Raw genomic sequence first — 26,697 nt, 5'->3', positions numbered from 1 at the left:
AGCATAGTGCAGTCTGGCCATTTCAGAGCTACCTGCTGTTAGCCTATCATTAGAATCGGCCTGAACCTCTCTATTTAGCATTCCTGGCCCAGGTTGGCTGACTGACTGACTGCTGAGAGAGAGGAGAGAAGGAGGGGTGAAAGTAGGGCACGAGTCCTGCGCTCGTAAATCCCTCTCCAACCCCCTCTGATAAAGCCCACCTCCCTGGGCTCCTTTCAAAGCCCCGTCTGTGTCTGATAACTTCGCCTCCCGGAGGTCACACTGAGATTCCACAAATCTCACCAGTGCGCAGAAGAGCACGTCTGTCAGCGGACAGACCCCCCGTGCCCCATCATCTCCACCCTCCACCTCCTGCTCCTCCAACCCCGTCAGCCACAGAGTGGGCGCACACTCAAACACGCACAGCTCACACACACTCCAAACACCCCATGCTGAATTACTCGTTTTTTTGTGTTACCATGGCGAGAGGTTGATTGCCCCCCCCATCCACCGCCCGGGTCTATCCATGCAGAAATGGATGGCTGGATGTGAAACTCCTGAAATGGATGTTGTGGGCTTTCACCTAGTACCTTCATAAGGGTACAGCACTCAAAGGCTTTTCTCTTGAAGAAAAAAAGGACATCCACATTCATGTCTTCCCATCTTTATTGTGCTTTCTATTCTTGTCTCACTCTCTCATTCTCTCCACTTCCTCTCCTGCCCATGGTCCTGGTCTGGTCGAGGAGGACCACCTTCAAGATGGTTGGGGGGCAGACAGGTAGAAAGAGAGAAAAGACTTATCTATTGAAAGGCAGCCGAAGTACACTGCCAGATTCTGACCCCAAGCTATTACAGTGGGCCTCTTATAAGCAAAGAGATTGAACACTGATCAGAACGGCCCTCCATTCTAAAGTCAGGGGTTCCATCCCACGCCTGAAGGGACAACATTCCATGGCCCAGTTAGAGTTCTGTGCACTGACACGCTTACAACGACCTATAAAGCCACAGCTGATCAAAGGGGAGCCTCCTCACTGTCCACATGTTTGAGAGAAAACTGAACTTCTTTGGTATGGGGTTTTGAAGTACAAAAGGGGAACCAACTGTATTGTATTTTGCATTTTTTTGCCGTTCCAGACCAGTTTTGGCATGAATAATGTTCTTTGATTCTTTAACCTGAAACTGTCTCCACGTTTTGTTTGTTAAATGTTATTGGCTGCAGAGAGTGGATCAGATTTTGGTCAAACAAAACATTTTCCAGGACATCAGACATATTCCTGCTATTGTATTGTTCTTTGGCCCGAAAATGTTGTGACCGGAGGAGTTCACTCAGACTGCATGTGCCTCTCTTAACTCAGGATACGTTTCCTTATATGCTCTGTGCCAAATTTCTGAAACTTAGGTCATGGCAAAACTGACTGTTGAATATGGAGTTTTGCATTGGACACTGAGTGCTCTGTTGGATAACCCCAGGATGTCTGTCTAAAAACATACACACTCACTGACTGATTCACTGTATGCAGTGGGCATAAATTACACAAAATAAATAATTTGTCTCATCTCAGGATTTATATTGGACAACTGTTTGATTTCTAACTTTGTTTACATGCAGGCATGAGCTCAAGCTATCAGTGTAGGTATGTAGAATTTGGAAAGACTTGACAGGTAAGTGCCACATTGTGTTTTCTGTCAGAAAAATAGAGAGTATATAGAAAAAAACCCTTGAGATTGAAAAAGGCATTCATCACAAACTCCGAGAGAGGCAGAGAGAACAGAACAAGACATCTAATAGTGAGACTCGGCAGCAATTAGCGGTAACTGGAGAAGTTTTACTGTAAGCAGAAATTCCGCTGCAACTTTCCTAGACAGCTCAGCCAAAGTGGACATCTCCTGCGTGTCAGGCAGACCCACATTCGTGAAAGAGACAGCAGGGGTGAGTAATGGTGTGGGCACAGGGCCTTTGTTTGGCCAAGGTTACAACCTCACGCTTTTCAAAGGTACATGCAAGGTCCTTAAAAACAGCATGGTGGACATGGGTTAAGTTTGCCCTGGTGTGCATACTCAAAGCACCCTCTCTTTGAAGGCCAAACTTGTGCGTGTGTGAAGCACAGTGCAATCTAGGTGAACAAACAAAGCAAGACTCAGTGTTGTGGTAAACAGCAAGGTCCTCTGTCAGTGATGGGTCGAAAACACATGGTATTTCACACTGAAATAAGGGTGACCTAACCTGGGACATCAAATGTTTCAGCTAAAGTATGAGGTGAGATTAATGAGGTCTCCTGTCACTATAACCGGAGTCAAAAACATTTGGTTGCATGGTGTGTGTGATGTGCACCATCAAAAAGATAGAATCTAGGCAGATTGACTTTACTATTGAAATGTGGATGTAGGCCTACATAAAGTGTAATGATCTCAAATAAATCATTCATAATCTACTATTTCTGAGGAAATCTGATAAATCTGATGAAAAACACCCAATAGCCAATGCAGTAGATAAGACAATGGAAAACACGATTTATTCTCTCTGATAAAAAAAACAGTCGTCGGTGAAACTCACTTGTGACTCCTTGCTGTGAGAGGTCCTCAAGGGCAGGGTGAAAAAGTAGGTAATGAGGTCTTAAACTTTTGTCCCTCCCCTCCGTAAGAGATGCAGTCAGTTCAGCCCTAGAGTAAAGTTGCGAAGTGTACAGACGCCCTGTCTATCCTTTTGTGGGAACTTCTCTCCCGGACCTCTCCACCTCAAAGCAGAGAATGCGGACTTGGGTAAGGCAATTTAGATATAAACATTGCCACTTTGCTCTGATAAAAATGTCTTTAATTTTTTTGTTTGTTTCTTTCAAGACTAAACTGTTGCGTGCGTACAACGTCTTTGCAAATTCTTGGTCATGAGATTTTGAGCCAGTCGACTAGATGCTCAGAGAGTGCTAACACTGCAATTTTTATTTAAATTAATTAATTAAATAAGAATGCACTGTTGTCAGGAGTACTTCGACCAGAATGAATTTGCACGAACAGTAGGCTATGAAGATTAAATTACCGACTTAGTGTTGTATTTTGAATAAAGTCACACATATTGACTGATATGCACCGTCAGCTCCGTCAGTGGGAAACATGATTAGTATCTGTGTATGACTAAGTCTAAACATCTGGTGTGTGTCAACTTTTTTAGGAACATCGGTAAAGGATTCAAATTAGCTGGGATGTACGGGTAGCATTGTGCACACACGCTTCCATGTCCCCTCAGGAATAATACTTTTCAGGAATAAGCTCATGTAGCAATGTGACAATTCCCCTTTTAAAATGATATCAGAACTGTTATTCTCCAGACCAAGCTCTTGTATGACTAATTCCTACCAGGTATGTGATACTTTCCTTTAGTGTAGTTCAATTAAGGCTAATGCTGTGCTTTGGAAACATGGAAAGATTCCAATTTTCATGCGTGAAATTTTAGGTTTCAGGAAACCATGCTAAATTTGTCTCCGGTGTAATTCAAAAGACTGTAACATGTATTTTAAAATAAATACCCAACGATGTATATCCCTGAAGCACTTGCATTCGGCACACTTACATTAACAAGGGGGAGCTGTTAAATTGCACTTCACTGGAACTCGCTCAAGAGGGTCATCTTTTAAGCACTCTCTTTTGACAATGACTGAGAGAAAAAGTGGCGAACAGTTGGATGTAAAATGATGCATCCAGCACAAAAGCACTCCACTGTCTGTGGTAGACCGAACTGCCTTTTTCCTTTAATGTGTATCCAGCTGGCATGTGCCCGAAACCATGTATGGTTTTTAGGTGTGTATGAATGTATGGTTGAAAAATGTCTGGGCAGAGGTCTTTCTGGAGCACTTTGTGAGGTGCTTCAGAAATGAATATGCCAGAATTACCCACAAAACACCTCATCATGTTAAACTGGCATCAAGTTCTGCTTGGTCTGAGTATGTTAGCACTGCTGCCAAACTGTCCATCACCATCTAAAAGCTTAAAGCCACAAGGACCTCGCACATTACTGGTCTTCTACGTCCTTACTATTCTCTGAGGGGTGATGAGAGGCCAAATAAACTGAAAAATCGATCACATGAAGCGCGTATAGTCAGCATTCGTCATGACCTCATTTTATAATTACTGCACACAGATGGGATATACATCAAAATAGGGTTTGATTTTGCCCTTTGATGGTTTGTGCTCTTCTTGTCAAAGCCAAATTCTAAGTCAGTGTCATGACCATGGAATCCTCTTTTCTATTGACACTGCTATTGCCGTGGTGATCGTTCAAGTGCATTGCACAAAGCAGACCGTATTTATTAAGGGAAATGTGTCCAGCACTCCTGGATGGGGTAGTGCTGTGGTTTCTGAATATGAAATGAAGTAGAGAATTTGAGCTCAGCCATGAAGCCAGATGTTGGCTTTTTGTACAGAGAGTTAGCGTGGCTGTGAGCCTCTCACAGGAAATCAGCAGCACAGTGCCTTTAACTTACCTCTTATTTTTCCCCTCTCTGTCTCTCTCTTGCTCTCTTTTTCTCTCTTTCTCTCTGTCTGTGTGCATCTCTGCTAGGTTTCAATCAGCATCTGCAGCTTCCAAGAGAAGATCGCTTATTAATCCGAGGTGGCATACAGAAAAGAGTGGAGTCCTGTGCTGTTTATTTTTCTCTTTTCTTTGCCCCCCCTCCCCCCTGCTAGTTCACTTTTAGTTAGAGTCAACATGACTGGCTGTGCGCTTGTTAGGGTCATGCTGCTGAAATGCTTGCTCTTGCTGAGTCTGAGTGGCTCCCTGGGCCAGAAGGACTGCACCGGCGTGGACTGCCCCGAGCTGGACAACTGCATCGAGGAGTCGCTGGACAGCGACGCATGCTGCGCCACCTGTGTGCAGAAAGGCTGCACCTGCCAGGGCTACCAATACTACGACTGCGTCAACGCCGGCTTCCGCAACGGGAAGGTGGCTGAGGGCGAGTCGTACTTCGTGGATTTTGGCAGCACGGAGTGCGCGTGCCCCGAGGGCGGCGGGCGGATCAGCTGCCACTTCATCCCGTGCCCGGACATCCCGGCCAACTGCATCGAGCTGTCGGAGCCGGCCGACGGCTGCATCCAGTGCAAGCGCATCGGCTGCGTGCACGACGAGCAGAAGTACGAGGCGGGCCACTCCTTCCACATGGACCCGTGCCAGGTGTGCCACTGTCCCAACGACGGCGGGAGCCTCATGTGCTATCCGATCCCGGACTGTGATCCGCGGAAGGTCGAGAAGCCAATGCTGGCCACCACGACCGAGGAGAACGCGCACGAGAGACTCTACAATAACCCTCTGCAGTTCATCTTCCAGCACCAGGGCCCGAGGGATCACCTGTCCAAGCCCTTCCGGCCGGCCCATGGAGACCCCCTCCCCGTCCACCCTCTCTTCACCCAGCACCCAAACAACCTCGAGGACGAGGAGGAGGTGGACTACGACTACATGCCCACGGACACCCCGGGGCCGCCACTCCTAGACGTGGCTGCCCCCACCAAGTCCTCCATCGTCTCAGTATCCTACCCAGAGTCCTTCACTCCACGTGGGCCGAGTCTTTACAGGGACGTGAAGCAAGAGCTCAGAGAGACGTTCGCTGTTCATCATGAGGCGACGCCCCGGTTTGAGACCACTCAAGCCCCGGCGACTACCCTTCAGCAGACCACCCCGCGCCACCGTGGAGACTTCACCACCGCCTCCTGGCAGAGAGCCTTTGAAAACATAGTGTTCCCACTGAGGACCTCTTATGCTGAAGACCATGATGAGGATGCAGGAGAGAGTGACATTGACGAAGAGCACGAGATGGAGGAGGCGGAGGAGAGAACGGTAGCATCACATGGCTTCCCTGTTTTTGCGCACGGAGGAAAGCACACATCCTCCTTTGCTGATCACAGACATGATGACAAAAAGACACAGACCAGGCCGGTGGTGCCAGATATCAGCAGCTTTGCCGATCACGGACGTAGCAAGCCTATGCATACCAGGCCTGCGATACCAGACACTGGCAGCTTTGCCGATCGTGGACAAAGCAAGCCTACACAGACAAGGCCTGTGATACCAGACACTGGCAGCTTTGCCGATCGTGGAAGCAACAAACCTACCCAGACTAGGCCTGTGATACCAGACACTGCCAGCTTTGCCGATCATGGAAGCAACAAACCTACCCAGACTAGGCCTGCGATCCCAGACACTGCCAGCTTTGCCGATCATGGAAGCAACAAACCTACCCAGACTAGGCCTGCGATCCCAGACACTGCCAGCTTTGCCGATCATGGAAGCAACAAACCTACCCAGACTAGGCCTGCGATACCAGACACTGCCAGCTTTGCTGATCGTGGACAAAGCAAGCCTACGCAGACCAGGCCTGTGATACTGGACACTGGCAGCTTTGCCAATCATGGCCGTAACAGAAATACTCAAAGCCGGCCTGTCATCAAGGAACTTGACCAAGAAGTGGGCACATTTACTGATCAAGGACTTAGCAAAATTACGCAGACCAGGCCTGCGATCCCAGACACTGCCAGCTTTGCCGATCATGGAAGCAACAAACCTACCCAGACTAGGCCTGCGATCCCAGACACTGCCAGCTTTGCTGATCATGGAAGCAACAAACCTACCCAGACTAGGCCTGCGATACCAGACACTGCCAGCTTTGCCGATCGTGGACAAAGCAAGCCTACGCAGACCAGGCCTGTGATACTGGACACTGGCAGCTTTGCCAATCATGGCCGTAACAGAAATACTCAAAGCCGGCCTGTCATCAAGGAACTTGACCAAGAAGTGGGCACATTTACTGATCAAGGACTTAGCAAAATTACGCAGACCAGGCCTCTGATACCGGACACTGGCAGCTTTGCCGATCATGGAAGCAACAAGCCTACACAGACCAGGCCTGCGATACCAGACACTGGCAGCTTTGCCGATCATGAAAGTAACAAGCCTACACAGACCAGGCCTGCGATACCAGACACTGGCAGCTTTGCCGATCATGGAAGCAACAAGCCTATGCAGACCAGGCCTGCGATACCGGACACTGGCAGCTTTGCCGATCATGGGCTTAATAGGAATACTCACAGCAGGCCAGTAATGAAGGAGGTTGACCAGGGCAGGGGCACTCTCACTGATCATGGACATAACAGAAATACTCAGAGTAGGCCAGTCTTGGAGGACGTTGACCGACACAGGAGCACCTCTCTTCAGCAAGGACATAGCGAGGCAACACAGACTAGGCCTGTGGTGGTAGAAATGGACAGAGACAGAGGCAGCTTGACTGATCATGAGACTAACAGAAATCCTCTGAGCAGGCCAGTCTTGGAGGAACTTGACCGACACAGGGCCACCTCCCCTCAACAAGGACATAGCGAGTCTACACAGAGCAGACCAAATACGGAGGAACTTGACCGAGACAGGGGCTTCTTAACTCAACAAGAACATAGCAAGCCCAGGCCGGTGATACCAGAAACTGCCAGCTTTGCTGAACATGATCTTAACAGGAATACTCAGAGCCAGCCTGTCATTGAGGACCTTGACCGGCTCAGGGGCACGTCGACTGAACATGGACACAGCAAGACTAGGCCTGACTTGGAGGAAGCTGACCAAGACAGCTCCACCTTCCCTCAACAAGGAGATCGCGAGACTTCACAGACCAGGCCTGTGATGGCAGAAATGGACAGGGACAAGGGCAGCTTTGCTGATCATGCTCGTGACAGAAATCCTCAGAGCAGGCCTGTCATGGAGGAGGTTGAGCGAGACAGGGTCACGCTTACCGATCAAGGTCACGGCAAGGCTGCACAGAGCAGGCCTGTCACAGAGGAAGTTGACCAGGACAAGGGCAAAGGTCACCAGCCCCGGAGACCCTCCCAGGAGCACATCGCATGGCCGCCTGTCGGGCCGCAGGATCACGTCACTCCCCCGGCGGGGGAAGCAGCGGTGAACTATGCACAGCACACCACCCACCGACCGCCGCCGCAGCGGGTTCACCAGATCCATACGCTGCCCCCGGCACGCATCCCCACCACAAGCCAGCCCGCCCTCAGAGTGAAAGCAGATGCAGGACACCCGGTGAGAAATCAGAGCCAGGCCTTCACCAGCGTCCACGCCGAGCAGGAGAGAGAACGAGAGAGGGAGCGTGTGGAGGAGCGTGACAACTCCCTCAGCTCCCTTCCCCTCCATAACAGCGGTGAGTAAGCAGAGCAGAGATCCCTTTGCTGTTTCTTAATCACTGCCCTGAACGCTGCACCTCACGCATGCATGAAAGGGGGCTTTGGGAGCTTAATTAAGACGGGTGATTGATCGCTGACATTTGCCAGGTACTACAAACTGCTTCTCTGAATAATGGACGAATCAGTGCAGAATAAGGCTTTAGCAGCTGCTAAAAGACAAGCGTAATGCATTATCCAGCATTTGACAGTCACTGCAGGAGACCAGACAGACTCCTCTCCACCAATCCTCCACAGTTACACTTCATCATTCAACAAAAGTGCTTGTGTTTGTTTCTTTCTATGCACTTGCATTCATATTTATGTTCATAGTTATTCACACATACAGTATATGCTCAGTGCGCTGTCATGTGGTGTGTTGTGATGGATGGATATGGCATGTAGAGTCAGGCCCCTGGAAACTTGACTGGGAGTGGAGACGCACGACACAAGGGGGTGCTGCCTGGAGCACGAAGGCAAACATTCCCCCTGCTGTGAACATCCTCCTGCTCTCCTCTCGGATAAGTCAACACCATCGCTCACTCGCCAAGTTACTTGTCTGCGCAATTTAACACGCTAAAGTTCTCAATTAGCTGGAGATGTCGGAGGGGTGTGTGTACGCAGCGTCCCCGAGACAAAAGGCCTAGGGATTTTTAAATCTGAAGGTGTTTATGGGCTTAGTCTATGTAATTCATTTTGACTTGTATTGGACTCGTAAAAAAGTTTAATAGGGCTTTCGCGTGAGGCACCTGGGTCATTGAATACTTTTCTGGTCCATCTGAAATTTCACTCTGGCAAATGCACATGCGATATTGGGGCGCTTTGCAATAACTCTCTGAAAGCCAGATGTTAACGCCTTGCAAATAACTGCAATCAGGCAAAAATCGCATGAAGAGTGATTGCTTCATACATTTTTAGTTCTTCTAGAACATTATATTCACAGTGATTCAAAATATTTCTATAGGATTGTTTGCCTCTCTATTTATGTTGAATGAAAATTGCAGTGATGCTGGAGATAATTTCCCCTGTAAGTATAGCACACTCGGCTGCTGGCTAGTGTTCAAGATAAAAACGCTCATTCCAAAATGGAAACACTCTGGGCTCTTGACATACACTTTCCTCTCGGCTCAGGAGAGAAGGCCTCCTCCTCAGACAGATAACCTACATTTAGCATTTAGCTCTTGTGGCGTGTGATTCTGACTCAGGATTGTTGAACAAATGCCAGCATGTCTTTCTTACTGTTTTGAGTTCACTGGTGAGATGGTGTAGTGAGACAATGTTTTTTTGGCACCTGTGTGTGTGTGTGTGTGTGTGTGTGTGTGTGTGTGTGTGTGTGTGTGTGTGTGTGTGTGCTGAAAGACTTTATCAGGTAAAACAGAAGCAATGGGGGGTGGTCAGCAGTGTGTAGAATACAAGATTTCAGACAACTGGTTCCTTGCACTGGTTTATCTGGCCCTGAGGGGAGCTTGTGAAGGTTATTTTAAATGAACAGCATATGAGGTGGAGAGATAAAACATATGCCTCTTGTTCACGGTTCCAGAATGTCCTATTGGAATGTCTGCTTTGAAGTAGGTGCAGAATGAGATGGATGTATACCCTTATTTAACTGGGATGATGGAGCTGTGTGTCTCGGTGCCAAAAATGAATAGATTCAGTTTTGTTGGATGGATTTAGTTGAGTTTATCAGTCAGCTTGAAATCCTTTATCGCCAAGAGAGAGAGAGAGGTTTTTACCATTGGCTGAACTCATACCACCCCTCACTACTCTCTCCAGTTCCTATTCCCCATAGGTCATAGATCCTACGAAGAAATGTGGCCATTTCACCAATCTCCAATGTCATTGCTCTTAAATTCTCCCAATATGTTTCTCATCTAGATCATTTCAGTTTACAGTAATCAAGGTGATCAGGGCGGAACTGCAGTTGTTTACAATCTTTGACCTTTTCCCACTTTTCCCAAATGTCTGAAAACCATTCTGTTCTTTCGACAACAATCTACAGTGTGTTAGCAGGTGGTATTCAGACTGCGACAAAGACAATATCCGTCTGAGACCGTTCCTATGAAATCAGCCTCTACTCACCAATCCTTTTACTAAAAATGTGATCATAAAACAGGTTTTGGGATTATGACTTGTGAATAGGGCTTTGGAGGTCTGCCACATTTTATGGAATTCCTCACTAGAACAGGGGCATACCTTGCTGCAGTTTGTGTGGTTCACAGGGAAAGACATACAGCAACTATGTCTCCCTCCCTTGTAGGGCTTGGGGTTTTTCCCTTAGAATATCCATCTTTATGGGTCTGGAGTTAAAACATATGGAAATTGTAGAGAAGATGAATGTTCCTCTGGAATGTTCTGTGAGCAATGGCAATCCATTCAGACTTGGAACTCCAAAATTAAGTACGGTAATCCATTTTTCATATATATGGAATACCGACATTATGGACATATATCTCAGAGGTTTGTAGAATCTAGCAGTCTCTCAAATCGTTGTTCGGGCCTTTCTAATAACAACCTGATATACAACCTCACAACCTATTGTTGCAGCCTTTGAATGTTGTGCTAACGTGCCAAATGTGATCAGGAGGTTCATGAACTCAATTTTTCAAATCACAGTGCACATGCAAGTAGATTTGCTATGGGTTACTTCTCTTTGTGACTGGAGATATTTCACAAAAAACAATAGGTCTACTAGTAATATAGAGTAGAATGAACATTGTGAACAACACAGAAACACGGGCGGTTTATATGTGTGTGTGTGTGTGTGTGTGTGTGTGTGTGTGTGTGTGTGTGTGAGAGAGAGAGAGAGAGAGAGAGTCAGTCTTTGATTCCTACACTAAAAGCACTTTCATCATGCTCATGACTACACTTAATGAGATAACACTTGCTGAACAGCAAGGGATCTCATACCAAATAGATTACAAAATCAAAATCATTCCCTCTGGCTGAGTGGTGGAGATTGGGAAAATGCATTTCACCCAGAGAGGGTATTGTGTTTTCTACAGTAATATTTATTGTTCCATTTTACCCTTGAAAGAAGGGTAAGAAGAGTGGGCCTCTATATATGTATCTGTATATGTATATGTGCAGGCCTTGCATATAAGGATGTGTATAATAGGCCCACCATGGGTCATTTTCCACCATGATGGACTTCCCATTGGTTAACATCTCGTGTTCTCCTTCAGAGAACCGAGGGTAGCAGCCATGGCCTACTGGTTAGGGCTTCGGACTTGTAACTGGAGGGTTGCCGGTTCGAACCCCTACCAGTAGGAACGGCTGAAGTGTCCTTGAACAAGGCACCTAACCCCTCACTGCTCCCCGAGCGCCGCTGTAGCAGGTAGCTCCCTGCGTCGGGATTAGTGTGTGCTTCACCTCACTGTGTGTTCACTGTGTGCTGAGTGTGTTTCACTAATTCACGGATTGGGATAAATGCAGAGACCAAATTTCCCTCACGGGATCAAAAGAGTATATATATTTACTTATATACTCGTATATACATAACCATATGATTTATATATGTCAATATTTTATACAATTATATAACTTTCTTGTGATGACAAAGTGTATAGATTTGCTAATTGCAGTCAACACCCACATTAGATGACATGTAATGTACCATCGCAATGGCCATAGTAACTTAAGCATATTGGCCCTTTCATGCTATTTCTTTGACACTCTGTCCTGTAGTATTTGATTTGTAAGATTTTGCTCTTATATTAGATCAACTGTGTCTTCCTCAGAAGGGCTTGATGACTATTCAAACATGGGATATCACATGAGGAGTGCATGCAGGGTCACCTTGGCTGCTGTCCTAAAGGGGGGCCTGTCTGTCTGTCTGACTGCAGCCCTGCTGGAGGTTCGGGGTAGTGGAGATGAAATGGTCCTCAGAGGCCAGCAGACACCATCTGCTCCTCTCGTCAGCCCCACTGCGCCACTAGTACACACCACCAGACTAGAATCCTCTGCCCGGATTCTGGCCTGTCTGCTGACCCACCACTTGCCCCCTGACAACTTTCTTTCCTGGACAATTCCGACGCCGGACTATTGCACTTTCTCTCACTAAATCATGATTAATGCTTTATCATACCGGATACGTAATCATCCCACCTCTTGTAACTTTCACCTCAGGTGCTTTAAACACCATGTCCTATTCTCCACACCTGACTGTCATATGCATTTGTCATTGTTTACAGACCGTATTGACCCTAGGCAGATGGGTCAGGCCCTTGAGTCGTGGATCTGCTCGAGGTTTCTTCCTATATGTATCTCCAATTCTAGGGAGTTTTTCCTCCCCCCTGTTACCCATGGGCCTTCCTTCCTTTCTTCCTTTTCTTTTCTCCCTCTTTTCTTTTTCTCTGATTGCCTACATTCTGTAAAGCGCCATGATACATGTGGAATGTTTTGGCGCTATATAAGCACAATAAATTGAATTAAATTGAAATAACCTGCTATAACCAGCCAAGAGTTTGTAAGCCTTGAGAATTTGACACAGCTTTGTTATTACTACCCAGCAGAGTTAGTACACTGAACAGGTAGTGTAATGACAGCATCATTTTCACATGGCTCTGGAAAAATAGCTCACCATTCACTCTTGTATCTTGAGTATGGTCCCCCTCATTCACCCCACAACTGCATTAGTATCCAGCGGAGTTAGTACACAGAAACATTGGAATAGAGCACCATTAGTATACTGCGTTATTACCACTCAGCACTTGAAATTGATCGGCTGATTTCCTCAGCAGCCTGCTCCAAGTTCATTTCAGTGCACCGTTGTACCGTGCAATCACGCTCCCCAACACAATGTTGTATGTCTCCCCGTGTGTGTGTGTGTGTGTGTTAGGAGGTGGTTTTGTTGAAGGGAGAGGCAGCATCAGGCCACCCTCCCACTGCACGCTGTTGATTTTGGAGAGCTAGATGTTGCTGAGCTCTGTGTTGACCTCAGCCCTTGACGGAGAGGGTGGGAAAGTCAGTTTGGCTCGAGCCAGATATCCCCTAGACAGTTGCTGCTCGGAGAGCTCTGTGTTGCATCATAGAAAAGCTTGAATTTTCGACGGGGCTGGATTAGAATGACTCAATGGCTGGAGTGCCGTTTTTTCCACCTTCTGTGATGTTCCGTGTTAAAACATGCACACAATTTAACGTGACTTGTCCTGACTTGTAATGTTTCAGCTTGCTAATTGCTTTTAATTATTCCCATGCTACAGCTGTACTATATGTTGGGGTTATTTGAGGGGTGCCTTGGTGATTGTCTTCAGCTGTTCAGACATTACACGTACTTTCTCTCTAAAGTGTAAACACTTTAATTATACTACTTTTACTACCTCTGAAGTGGGTTCAAACTAATCACAACATAAACAAATGGGTAGATTTTTACACCAGATTCAGAAGGTGAACACCCCTTTACAAGAATGTCACTGGAACAGCCCAATAATTATTTGGCTGTAGCCTGAGGCCTTTACTGCCAAAGGTCATTTTGAGCTGGAAATCTCAAAATCATAAATGCTTGGGTAATGGCTCTCCCCACAGTGTCTATGTCACATAATAAGTGGATGGATGGCAAGTCTCATATAAATGCTGTATTTAATATTGATTAACTAATAATGTGTGCCATTAAACAAGCTGTAGAAAATGACTGCAAAAAGAGTTGATGTTCTAGATCAGAGCTATTCAATTAAGAATTCAGTTGGGCCAGATTTTCAAACCAAGAAATTGAGCTGGGCCAGACATTTTCAGTGACACATTTTTAAACCAACACAAATGAATGTTGGCCTATTGAAAAACAAGTAGCCTAGTGTTTATGTATTGTTTACCTTTTGGATTTGGTCACATTGGACACAGGCACATCAAAAACTGCATCTATTGATGTGCTTGTGTCAGATGTTTTTGGAAACTGCCACTCTCAGCGCTATGAGCACACTCTGGCACTCTAACCTTTCATAAATTCATGTTGATAGAATTTTTGTTTGTTTACTCAGAACGTCACACCCACAGAGGGTTCAGAGTACTGATGCTGGGCACTCTATTTGAAGGGACAGAGTGGCAGATTGAGACGTCAGTCAAACTGAAAACAGTGGCCGACAGTGTTTTGAGGAAATAGGACATATTCCGGATTTATTTAAAAATTATAGCGAAATAATTCAACAAACTTGCATTTATAGTGTTAAACATCCTCACTGTTGTCCAGCTCTGGAATGAAACATGGCGTTCTATTTCAATCTGCTGCTTGTGTTAATGTGAATTTTGATCTATGAAAGACGAAATGTTTGTTAATTAAATTCGTCTTCTTCAAAGTTCAGAGTGTTGCAAGCATTTTCAGAGTGCCAGATCAAATTTACAAACACCCCAAAAATCAAAACAATAAAAGAGCTGTAACTGAATACTACGCTAAGCCGAGTGTTGCATTCACTCTCTCTGTAGGCGACTACTAGAGATTTCTGTTGGAAATGTTTGTTTCTCTGGGTTATGGCGGGACAATGGACTAGGCCACTGAAGTTATAGTCATCCATAGTCAAAACAGTGGCAGGCAGTTCAACAACAACAACAGCAACAGCAACATGATGAGGAAATCAGTCCAGTCATATTTCTGCTATGTGTCTAGAGGCCAAGGTCTCACTGATATGACAGAGATGTGTGGTTTTTTTTCATTGGCGGTCAGTGTGTGAGGACATTGTTATCTGCTGATGGATGAGAGTGCCTGGGCCGTTATTGCCTCTGAGTCTGGGACTGACGGAGATGAGGTGCTTCCCTCAGGGCCTTGTCCAATCTGCCTGGCCCCATGGGTCTCCAGTCCCAGAGCCAACGTCGCAATTACCAGAGCTGCTTGCTACGCTAGGCTACAGAATGCTACGGTGACGATAGGCGACACTCATGTCTTGGCTCCTTCTTTACTGGAGCTCTCTCCATCAGCAATGGCCGAACAATACCACCATAGATTGAGGGTGGAGTGGACTGGACACTGAGGGGGCCAACAATGGAGGGATGAAAAAACAACAAATTGTGTCCTTTTCAGTCAGTAGAAAGCTGGACAGCAGTGCAGGGCTTGCATCAGTGTTTGAGGGCAGGTCAGGAGATATAATGAAGCAATGGGAGAGAGATGTGTGGCTGGTTGTCTCTCGTCTTGTATTATATTGTCCTGGAGAAAAGGAGCCTGGGGCACATCAATGCTTCCTTATTTCCCAGACCCCCTCAATTTTCTCTCTCTCTCTCTCTCTGTCATCCACACAGAGCTATGAGCTTCTCCACAGAAGACTAAGTAGAATAGCAGAAGAGAGATCCTTAAAACATAAAGAGTGACACAGAACAAAAGACTGCAATGAAGCAGGCCCTTTAGGCTTAAAAACCTTACTGATCACTTCAAAGAAGGACAATTGAAACCTCTTGGACAGTGGTTTGTTGGGTGTCTGTATGCCTCCATGTGTTTGTTTGGCTTTGCTACTTAGTTCTTTTTCCGGCCAAATATCCCGTAGCTATTGTCATGCCCATCGTATGCTCATGTCATTTGTGATAGGGATGAAAAGAGGCAGTTGGGGCCCCCAGGAGAAAAGGAAAGAGAAGTCCTTGACTGACTGGCTCTTTTCTCTCTGCGTCGTTTCTTTTATTTGTTGTGTTTTACACAGCAGCGTTTTAGCTTATCTCGCTGTGCAGCACAACAAATATATGTTGACGGAGGGGCCTTCCTCTTTTTGTGTGGGCATCAGTGCTTTTTACATTTCTGTGCTTTGAGTAAACCGAGTCTTTTCCGCCGCGTTGACAGTCTCAGTGACAGCGAGCGGATCGGGGGAAACGGGCCGTGCGATGATAACCACCGGGGCTTTTTTGTGCACCAGCATTTTAGTTGATTGTTGGGAGACATTCCTTCCAATCACTCACCAGAGGCAATAATTGCCGCTGTGAAAAAGGCAGTGTTCTTTCCCGAGTAACGAGGTTGAATAGGAGATAAAGAGGGGCGCTATTTTTGACAGCAATTAAGATAGATATCTGCAGCTTGTCGAAACATGTTCCGCCATGGCACTTCCAGTGACAAAAAGCCAAGTGGGGAGGCAATCAGTGAGGAGGTCGGCGAGACCAAGGAGAAGAGATTAGGAAGAGTACCCTCACGGTGTGAGCCACAGTTACTTTAACGGGGAGTATTTGTCACTCTTCAGTGCACAGGGCTGCATAGGGTGCTTTGATGTTCCCGTCTGTGTGGTTAACTGCATGGCATTATCAAGGAAAAGCTTTATGTATGTCTGTGTGTGTGTGTGTGTGTGTGTGTGTGTGTGTGTGTGTGTGACTATAGACTTAATCTCTTGGGATTAAAAAGAGATAAGACTCTCACACTTTATTTCAGAATGTTGACAGAGGCTTCGTTGTCATAATAAGATGTGTCTGTATTCCGTACTGTAAAATCCTTATTCACCTTCCTCTATAAAAAGCTTGGAGCTTGAAGCTGTCTCCCATTGTGATCCATAACCCTTCTCACCAGGAGTGAAGAGCCAGACAGGCTGTGGGTTTTCTGATTTACTCACACTCAGCCATGAAAAGTAGTTGTTGACTCAGGGAGACCCACTGTGGGCTGATTTATCGTGTGTGTTTTCATATAGGTGTGGACACAGGCCTGACCAGCAAGGTAGGAGGTCTCGGTGGTCCCAAGGAGGCTCGTCTAAGGAACCCACAGATTATTATTGCTCGGTGAATATACTGTAGATTTTATTTAATTATTTTTCCTTTTTTTTTCCTTTTTGTCTAGAGGCCTCTGTACCCAAGTCCAACAATAGAAGCCCAAATGATTTGTTTTGGTGGAGATCCAAACGTGGCAGGTAGAGGTCTAGTCTGAGGCTGTGTTAATGGCTGATAAAAGGCTCGGCCAGACTGGACCAGTTCCCACACTTCAAGTCGACCATGAGAGGCTAGACATGATCAAAGAGTCAGACATGGCAATCGCTGAATATGTCAGGGAGCACTGCAGGCTTTCAGACTGCCTGAAATGATGAATGAGTATTTTTAAGTGGATAACAGTCAGGGCTTTGAACCGTTTTTTTTTCCAATCGGTTCGTTCCGAACAGAAACGGAATTATAACGTTTCCGGTTATGAGTTCCACCAATAAATTGACGTTCCCGAAACGGTTAGAACAAAAAAATACTGTTCCCGGAACGGTTAATTTTGTTCCTGTCAGCTGTTTAATGCTATAGAATTATGTCACATCTTTCTCATCCAGCTTAAACCAAATGTAATAATATTACAACCATTAATAATAATAATTAAATAGGTCTACAATTATTTCAAATGTGTAGTTTATTGTTAAAAGAGAAAATTTCCACACAAACGTAACCACATTATTAAGACACGTGGTTATGCCATTCGGGCAACAACAAATTCCAACTGTCGGGGGGAAAGGCCATTTAGCCAAATGTTCGCTAGTCCATCATTAACGTGGAGTTGACAAATATAGCTATTGATATTGTGTTTGGAATGAGCGTTTTAATTAACGATGGATCGTAATTTACCTCTTATTTAAGATGTGGAGTGGAGACTTTGTAATCCACCGCTCTCTCTCCATTCAGTCAGCGAATGTCTGATGTGATGTCACACAGGAAGTGAACCTCAGCCGTCATGGTAACGTGCGCAGGAAAATAATTACTTTTTTTTTTTAGTTAATAAGGCAACGAAAACTTTGAGGAACGAAATAAAACCGGTATTAACCGGTTACCATTATTTTTAAATAAGTGTTCCTGTTCCAGAACATAAAAAATAATAACGTTTCCGGTTTCGTTTCTGTTCCCTGTAAAATACAAAAAGTTCCCGGTTTTCGTTTTTGTTTCTTGAACCGGTTCAAAGCCCTGATAACAGTTGAGTCGGTCTTAGAGTCGGTCACTGTAAGGGTATTGCTGGGAGACCTTACTGTTTTGAGTCTTGAACTCGCAGGCTTTCCCAAGCCATGTAACAGTTTTGGGAATAGAGATGCATTCTGTTGGCCAAAGTGTACATGGTATTTTTAGGGTTCATACTGTAGCACATGGTGTATGACAGGTGGCCAGCTTTTAATCTCACTGAAGTGGAAACACCTGGTGCAACAGATGAGCCTCAACTTCAGCACCAGCCCCTACCACTCAAATGTACAGTAACTAGACCAAGACATATACACACACAGTATGTGAGTGGCATTACAGTACATTTCAAAGCATTACAGAAAAAAAACATCCATTTAGAATGGATCAAGCTTGATCAAGCTTCTGAATGTGTGAGCACAACTCAAAGACTCCATAGGGAAGCTGCTTCCTGACTTGGGAGCCAGACCTCAAGAGTGGAATTTTAGCACTTGAATACGACTTACATTGACTCTCAAGAACACAGATTCCCCACACGTGACTTGCCAACAACGGTGTGAGCTCCCACTTTGAGAGAGAAGAGGGGGTTCTGGCTGCCCAACTGAGCACTTGGCCTGCTCCACGCCTCTCTGCTTTAAAGAAACTCTCCCGCTGCTCCCTAGCACCATGTGCTGGCCATGAACACAGGAGGAGGAGAAGGGGTGGAGGAGGGTTCCCCAGGTGAAGCAGCTGCCTACTCTGTGTTGATCGGCGTCTCGGAGAGTGATGGATTACTTGTCCTGTCCGAGACGTGATTGGAGCCAGGAGGCCGAAAAAATGGGGATGTGTGTTGTGTGGCGTGTTGTACTGCGCCGTGAGACAGAGTGCATTAGATGCTAAGATTTTGATGAGTGGTGAAGATGCAGTTGAAGTCAGACAGGTTGGATGAACGTTATCCTCCCTGACCATGTTTTTAAAAAGGGAGATAGTGGGATGTAGAAATAGTGTGCTGCCAGTGAGTTTTTGAGGAAAAGGGTAATGAAAGAAAAAGATAAAATCCAAATGGATCTGCATGAATGTGTCCACATCTTTTATTTCTGTCATCACTTCGGTTTAAACCCTATTACTGTGTTTCATGTCAGGAATTCTGATGGATATTTCTATGTTTACAGCTCTGTAAATAATATTACTGCACTTTCCTCTGTGCTCCATTGAGGACACTGAATGACTTTAGCTCCCGCTTTCTGCCGAAATATGGGCCAGGTTACAGTATATGGGCCAGCGGTAATTGATGGAAAAAAGTACTGATGTTTACAGAAAGGAAACGAGGATGGAAATCCTGACAGTTCCCGACCGAATAACTCACCAATTCCAGGAGGAATCTGTCTGTGTTATCACTATACAAGCACAACAGACTGTGTTTACTAATAATAAGCTAATAACTCAAGTCAAAGGCATCAAATATGGTCATCAGAAACATTTACTAACAATATTAGGCTAAGTTTTAACAGGATGGCTAGACACTGTTGTCTTACTTCTGCTTCCATTTAGAGACAGCAATCAAACAGTGCTGAAGCTTTCATGGTCCCACTGGCAGAGCTACAAAGAAGTTGATAGTGTTGCTGTCACTGATTCCTCTCTAATGATGATTAAACTGACGGGTTTGAGCCATATGGGAGAGTGGAGTGTGTGTTGTGCGGTCTGTCATCATGTTTACACCATTTACCTGTCTGAAAGCTACACTGCACCAGAGAGGACTGGAGAAATATTAGGCTACATTGAGACCTCCCACACACACACACACACACACACACACACACACACACACTGTACTTGTTCCAGACTGAAGGCAATTATACAGATTGAAACCCACTATGCTGCTTTCGACAAAACCCATGAACAAAATCCATGATATATTGATTGTTTACTAAATCCATGGTATCCATGGAGTGTAGTCTACAAAGTAACAAGTCATATTCAGTGGCAATGGACCCTTTCAAGAGAGTTCCATTATCAGCATCATAGTTGGCCCCACAAGGCTTCCGTTTTAACATTCCATATGTTATCTTAATGCAGAGGAAGTAGATTGGGGCCCAAATAGAACGTTCAAGCATTGTTTTTGTTTTTATTGTTGAAAGGGTCAATAAGCGCTTACTAGACATGTCACTGCTGGCTCCATCCAAACCCCCAGTGTCAAATGAAATATGAAGCCTCCATGCATCAAATGTTCCTCTACTCTGACCAGCAGCACTGCAGTTGTCTTCTGGGCTGTCAGAGCCTTCATGCAGTATTGCAGATCATGCATCTTCCAGCAAAGTGCAAGAGACAGTGGGAGTAATGGATGCTATGGGAACCTTGACATATCTTGAGATACCTCTATTGTGTGATAGGGCAACATTTGTTAAAGTCTGTACTTAGGCACTGAAATGCTATGGCTATATAAAACCTGATTCTGGAAGCTTAACATTTGGTGTGCCTGCATTGTGACATCCTACCGTCCCAACATCCTACTTTTTTCCAGATGTGAATAATTCATTGTTAAAACAACCACTAATTCATTAGCAGTTAATTTTCTCTATTTCTCTCTCTCTCTCTCTCCGCTCTCTCTCTCCATCACCTGCTGCCATCAAACCTGATCAGCTTATGCAGTTTTTAGGGGCCGGAAAGGGGCTTGGAAGCACACGAGTCAGTGAAACAGTCATAAACAGCTAAGAGCCAAATCATTTCCAGGGGCACGAAGCAAGGGTGTGTACAAGCGAGAACAACAACTGTTATTGTTAATAGAATATGTTTTCTCTGTTTGGAGAGAAAGAAAACGTCTCTAAGGAATGTTTTTTTTTTTTTTTTTTTTTTTAAACAGAAACAAAAGCGGCAGCTTTCAGAGAACTGTATCAAAGCGAAGCGACTGGGGGGAAATGTGGGCGCACAAACGCTACAGAGTAAATGATTGGTTTAGTGGCAGGTGCAGAGAGGGAAAACTTCAGTCTTATCAAAAAAGCTATGGGTATGATTGCCTCTTTACCGTGAGCCCATGCTGCAGCAGCCTGGGGAGTCAGTAGCAGTAAGGACGATGGATGGAGGTCTAGAAAGCTAGCGAAGTTCCCATTTCACGTCTGAATTGTCTCGTAGTTAAAAATGTATGCTTTATATGCCAGTGGTTGCTTGGATTTTTTAGGTTTGCATATAGATGTTCTTTCTGAATATTTATGGCTGATGACAGTGTTGGTTATTGCAGCGCTTGTGTTTATTCTCTCATTGAAAAAGACATGAGCATTTGTCTTTATTCAGTATTCAGTATGCCCACTGGTCTTCTCTGATAACATAAATGTTTGATTTTAATACTGTTTGCTTGGATTTGAAGGGGTTTTAGTATTCAGAAATTTAAAACATATCTCATAAGTATGATTTGTTTATGTGTTTTTATGTATGCAAAGCCATGGTGTTCTGGCTGGCTCATGAAAAATCACTGTGTTGAAAAATTAGTTTTTGAAAGCCTGTGAGCAGTGGTAGATTTGCCTGTGCATGACAGATGCATACACAATAAATGAATGAGGCCTGCGTTACTGTATAAAAGGCCATACTTCATCCATTTCACAACCTTTTCCTTTTCGAGCGGCCAGATGTTGCCTGCCCGTGTGCGTGGTGGTGTGAAGAGAAATCTCACATTGGAGGAATATTTCTGGGAGAAGTGTTTCATTTTGCCACCATCTGTCTAACAGATGACTTCCTGAGGACTTCAACTCCAGAGAGGAAGAGGCGCAAATGGCTCTTGAGCTTTACCTCAACTTTGTGTCAGTATTATATGACACCAAAGCAGTGGGAAGAGGTCAAAACTGACATATACTCACTTAAACACACACACACACACACACACACACACACACACACACACACACACACACACAGTGTATATATACAACACACACACAGCCACTCACACACACACACACACACACACACACACACACAGTACATACATACGTAAACAGATGTTGAATTGTATGTGCTTATTGAATGACAAAAGAGATCTGGAGACAAGACTTGAGAGTCAGGATGAGACAAAAAACATAATAGGGCAATATATTGAAGACACTTCATCTTGCAGCAGGTTGCAATGTGCTGCTTTCTATTAAAAGTGCAGAGGCACTTTGTAGGGATTGTGGATATTTGTTTTATTGTCAAATGGCTGACATACTGTATACGATTGTAAATGCCACTGAAACAGCAGGTTAGTAATAACACCACACACCTCATTTAAATAAGAAGTTGAAGTCCACCTCATTTACTGTTCTACTTTTGGCTCTGTTGGGCAGGTACAGTATACTGAGTGTGTGTGCGTGTGTGTGTGTGTGTGTGCGGTGTGTGTGTGTGTGATGTGTGTGTGTGTGTGTGTGTGTGTGTGTGTGTGTGTGTGTGTGTGTGTGTGTGTGTGTGTGTGTGTGTGTGTGTGTGTGTGTGTGTGTGCGTGTGTGTGTGTGTGTGTGTGTGTGTGTGTGTGTGTGTGTGTGTGTGTGTGTGTGTGTGTGTGAGAGAGAGAGAGAGAGAGAGAGAGTGTGTTTCACTGATCATAGGAAGCCTGAAGCTTTCCACAGGATGTTCACTCTGCTCTGCACTGTGCCACGGCCTCTCTGGAAATTCACTTAGGGCTCCTTGCAGTTTATTTGTCTTGGAGGTGCAGTGACAAACAGCGGCAATATACGTTATGAGAGACGATATTCTCGCAAGCGCAGCCGAGAGCTAAAAGCGAAGGCAGTTAGCATTCTTCAACTGTTTTAAATCATTATTTGGACTCTTGCTGTAGCTTTAAGGCATTGTAAAAATGACATTTGTCGCACCAAGTGAGGATCCCATCCATTCCTAGGTGCCCTTGTACAAATAAGCAAGCCAAACACAAACAAATCACAGCCTGGAAAAGACTATCCATCAAATTTTATGTCTGTGAAAGTTAAACAGGAAAGCTTTTTTTCTGCCTTTCTCCTAGCTCACTCTCTTCCACTTTTGCAGAGACACTCTTGTTTTGTCTAGGTCCCGTTAGCGTTGTTTTGGTAGCGGCTAGGTCCCATGAAGCTGCTTACTTCAGGGTCGTTCCCACCCCCCCAGTGTTGTATAAAGTACTAGAAAGCAATACTTGAGTAAAAGTACAAGTATCGTACTATTTTGAACTTTTATTGTAAACTTTATTTTGGCTTTCTTATAGTAAAGCATAAAGCATATTCAGGGTTCCTATATGTTCTTAATCTCACTCATCAAATCAAATCACATTCTTTTCTAGGACTTTTTAGGCACAATTCTCTGAAATGAAAAATAAATAACTTATTTCTTTCACAAAAGAAAATGACCTGCTTGTAGGGAGAACATTTTGGTCATGTGGCATGAGCATTTCTAGGGCTTACTCCCCAGGTCACCGTCACTCACACACACACACACAGGCCACCTATGTCCAGCAGCTACTAATATGCCAGTCATTAGTTGAAACTGAAAAGGTGTCTGTTCATCTTCAAAAGAAGCTGGTTTTCAAAGTTTCAGGCCCACGACCGACCATAGTAGTGGAAATTGGATAAATTAAGCAACATTTCAGCTCTATCCTGTAGTTTTTATTAGTACCATGGTTCAACAAATGTGTAAAGGTTATATAATAATTCACTTCAACTGAGAAGAACAAAAAATATTCCACAAGTTACCAAAACAGAAAGAAAGAAAGAAAGAAAGCCTTTCAAATGTATCCTATCCCATGCTTCCACAAAGAGGCATATTGAACTAATGTTTAGGCTACATGTTTTTTGCATGGGTAGGCTATATTGTTGTTTGGTGATTTAGCCTACTCCTTTACTACACCCTCTTCTGAGCAAACAAGGCATAGGTTTATCATGTAGGGTAATTGCTCTTTCTTACATTAAATAACTTTAATTTATCCTCTGTACTTGTCCCTGCAGTCATGGCCTCCTCATCACTAATTTCGGGCTCATCATTTTCAGTGGTCGACTGGTTGATCTGCTGCTCAGTCTCTCCTGGCCTCTTTCTACCCTCCATCCTTCCTGACGCTGGTGTCTACTGTAGGGCCGGCTTGGCCATCCGTATCTGAGAAAACTTTTTGGAAAAGACGGGCTATATGCACCCAACCAACTATTTTTGGGAGGGGAGAACTCCCTCACGTAGGCTACAACCCATGCAGAGGCATTGCATTGGTGTCATGCACAGAATGCGGAACGTGTCCTACTTTAAGAAAAGATAGACTAATGTGACAAATGTCAATATTTGTTTCCTCGACCGGCGTAATGCAATCTAGGAGCAGTGATTCGCCAAACCTCCCTTATTGCAGTCGCACACATTTTTTTCTAATTTTATGTTTTAGTAACGAGTAACGAAGATGCTTAGTGGAAATATAACGGAGTAAAAGTATACATTTTATCTAGGAAATGTAGTGGAGTAAAAGTGGAAGATGCCTGAAGAAGATCGTAAGATCGAAACGTTGTGTCTTTTTTCTATTCTAAGTCTTTTTCACTTTTTCACTTGTATGCCCTTTTTGATTTGGCACCTGCTGAAACACTTTTGGATGTGCGCACTTCATAGTATGCTGTAAAAGTGGAAGTTGACATAAATTTAAATAGCGAAGTAAAGTACAGATACGTGAAATTTCTACTTAAGTACAGTAACGAAGTATTTGTACTCCGTTACATTACAACACTGCACCCCCCACCGTGGAATGTTTGGTTAATTAATTACCTCATTTTCGTTGTTGCTTCCGTGTGATTGAGGCACCATCATCATCAATCTATTTAGTGTCCCAAGTTCGAGGCGGGAGAGGCTCATTTGTGTTGGGTTTTTCCGGGAGACTTTTGGTGGATGTTGCTGTCGATTTCCCGAGGCTGGCACAGATGTGGGTGGAGTTGGCACCCAGTGTGTCGGAGAGCCAGCTACATCGCTTGCCAAGAAGAGCCACTGGCAGAAGCATCTCTCTAATGACTCCCAAATCCACCCCCCCTGCCAGCACTTCAAGACAGCCTCGGACACCATCTCAGAGCCTAATTGATTCTCTGTGGTTTCATTTGCCTCATAATGAAATTTGTCATTGTGTTTTGGGTGAAGAAGTATATAATCGCAGGCTGCTTTGTGACTGTGTGCTGTGCGCTCTTGTTGACTGGCCTCAGGGGGGGATAAAAAACAAGTAACCGATGAGAGCGATCAATCTCCTTTTGAGTTTTAGGCCTATACATAGACTGGGTTCTCCATTGTTTCTCGAGTCATTAAGCCCATTTGTGTTAAGTGCCTGGCCTCTCACCTTCACTGACCTTAAGTCTGCCACTGGGCAGGCGTTTTTGGAGCATGACTCGGCCCCCCCACTGTCTTCCCAATGGATGCATCCAATCTCTGGGCCAATCTAATGGACTCAGTTCTCCTGATTGCAGCTAAGCGTGGAACCATGCCATATGAGGCTCTGATCCACTCCAGTGTCACCTGTGCTCCGGCTAGTCAATCATTCCGACTGGCGGTTTTGTGGCTTATACATATTACATTGGGTGTGCATAAAAACATTTATAGAGAGTCCCACTCACCCCATGAACACACAAAGGAACATGTCACAGCAGGATTTTTTGCTCGTCAATATTGCCCATCAATCATCATTATGGACGGGAGAATGAATCATATCCATATGTGATAGTTAAGCAAGTTAGATATGATGGATTGGATTTAGAATTCAGGATGTCTCTGTTCGTGAGGGCTCACTTCATTAACATTGTTACAGTGGAGAATTGATAATTTGGTTCACACTCAGTATGCGTGGTTCACTCTGCAGACTAAGCCAGCTGATACAGCTAATTCTGTGCCACAATAGTACATTGTTAATAAATCTTCACATTTAGACTTTAATCTACTCCAGGCTCCGAGCTCCAGGCTGGCTTGTATAAAAACAGGTGCTATGAGCGTTGTGTTCTTCTGATGAGCGTAATAACTGGCCTTGTCTTACACTCCATGTTAGTGATATCATGCTTGCACCTGCAAGCCTTGTTGTAATCAGTGCCATATGGGGACATTCGCGCATGTGAGAACCGATTGCAGAATGTTGTCAAGTACACATACAGTATGTTAGTAGGAAGGAATGGATTACGTAGTACCGGCTTCGGTCCTTAACCCCTGAAGATACTAATAGAGGAATGTTCAGACTGATTTTGCCTACAAAGAGAGGGGAAAAAGAGAGAAAAGTTGCAAGTTTGTGTCGGGTGAATTTTTGTTGTTTATATGTTTATATGCAGAACGTGGAGAAGGCATGTGTATACAGATTTACTCTTAAATGCCACCCCATACACACACACACACACACACACACACACACACACAGACACACACACACACACACACACACACACACACACACACACACACACACACACACACACACACACACACACACATTTTAACCATTTATTTATGTCCACATGAAGAAAATGGTACAGGGACACAAATATTAAGAATGCAGTACAATACATATGCAAACCCATGGAACCAGTGGCATGCACCAGGTCTTCACAATATCACTTAACTTAAGTCATAAATAACTTAACAAGCACGGTACTCAGTTCTTAAGGGTATAAGTATACACACAAACAAACACATACACACACATACACACACACACACACACACACACACACACACACACACACACAGACAGACACACACACGCACGCACACACACACACACACACACACACACACACACACACACACACACACACACACACA

The 26,697-nt window shown here is 44.7% G+C and overlaps 1 protein-coding gene across 3 annotated transcripts in view; it reads left to right on the top strand.

The window, feature by feature from the left end:
• Positions 1-2,672: 2,672 nt before the first annotated feature.
• The window catches only part of fbln2 (fibulin 2), a 64,361-nt gene continuing 40,336 nt past the window's right edge, over positions 2,673-26,697 (top strand). For all 3 annotated transcript variants that reach the window (XM_048255472.1, XM_048255471.1, XM_048255469.1), the window contains exons 1-2: positions 2,673-2,739; positions 4,532-8,153. In XM_048255472.1, the coding sequence (XP_048111429.1) occupies positions 4,679-8,153 (3,475 nt within the window). In that variant the 5' untranslated portion in view covers positions 2,673-2,739; positions 4,532-4,678. The remainder of the gene's footprint in view (positions 2,740-4,531; positions 8,154-26,697) is intronic.

This window comes from Alosa alosa, chromosome 10, assembly GCF_017589495.1.
Source record: "Alosa alosa isolate M-15738 ecotype Scorff River chromosome 10, AALO_Geno_1.1, whole genome shotgun sequence".
In the NCBI taxonomy this organism is placed as follows: Eukaryota; Metazoa; Chordata; class Actinopteri; order Clupeiformes; family Clupeidae; genus Alosa; species Alosa alosa.
The sequence above is the reverse complement of the archived record's forward strand: the minus strand, read 5'-3'. Positions and strand labels throughout refer to the sequence as shown.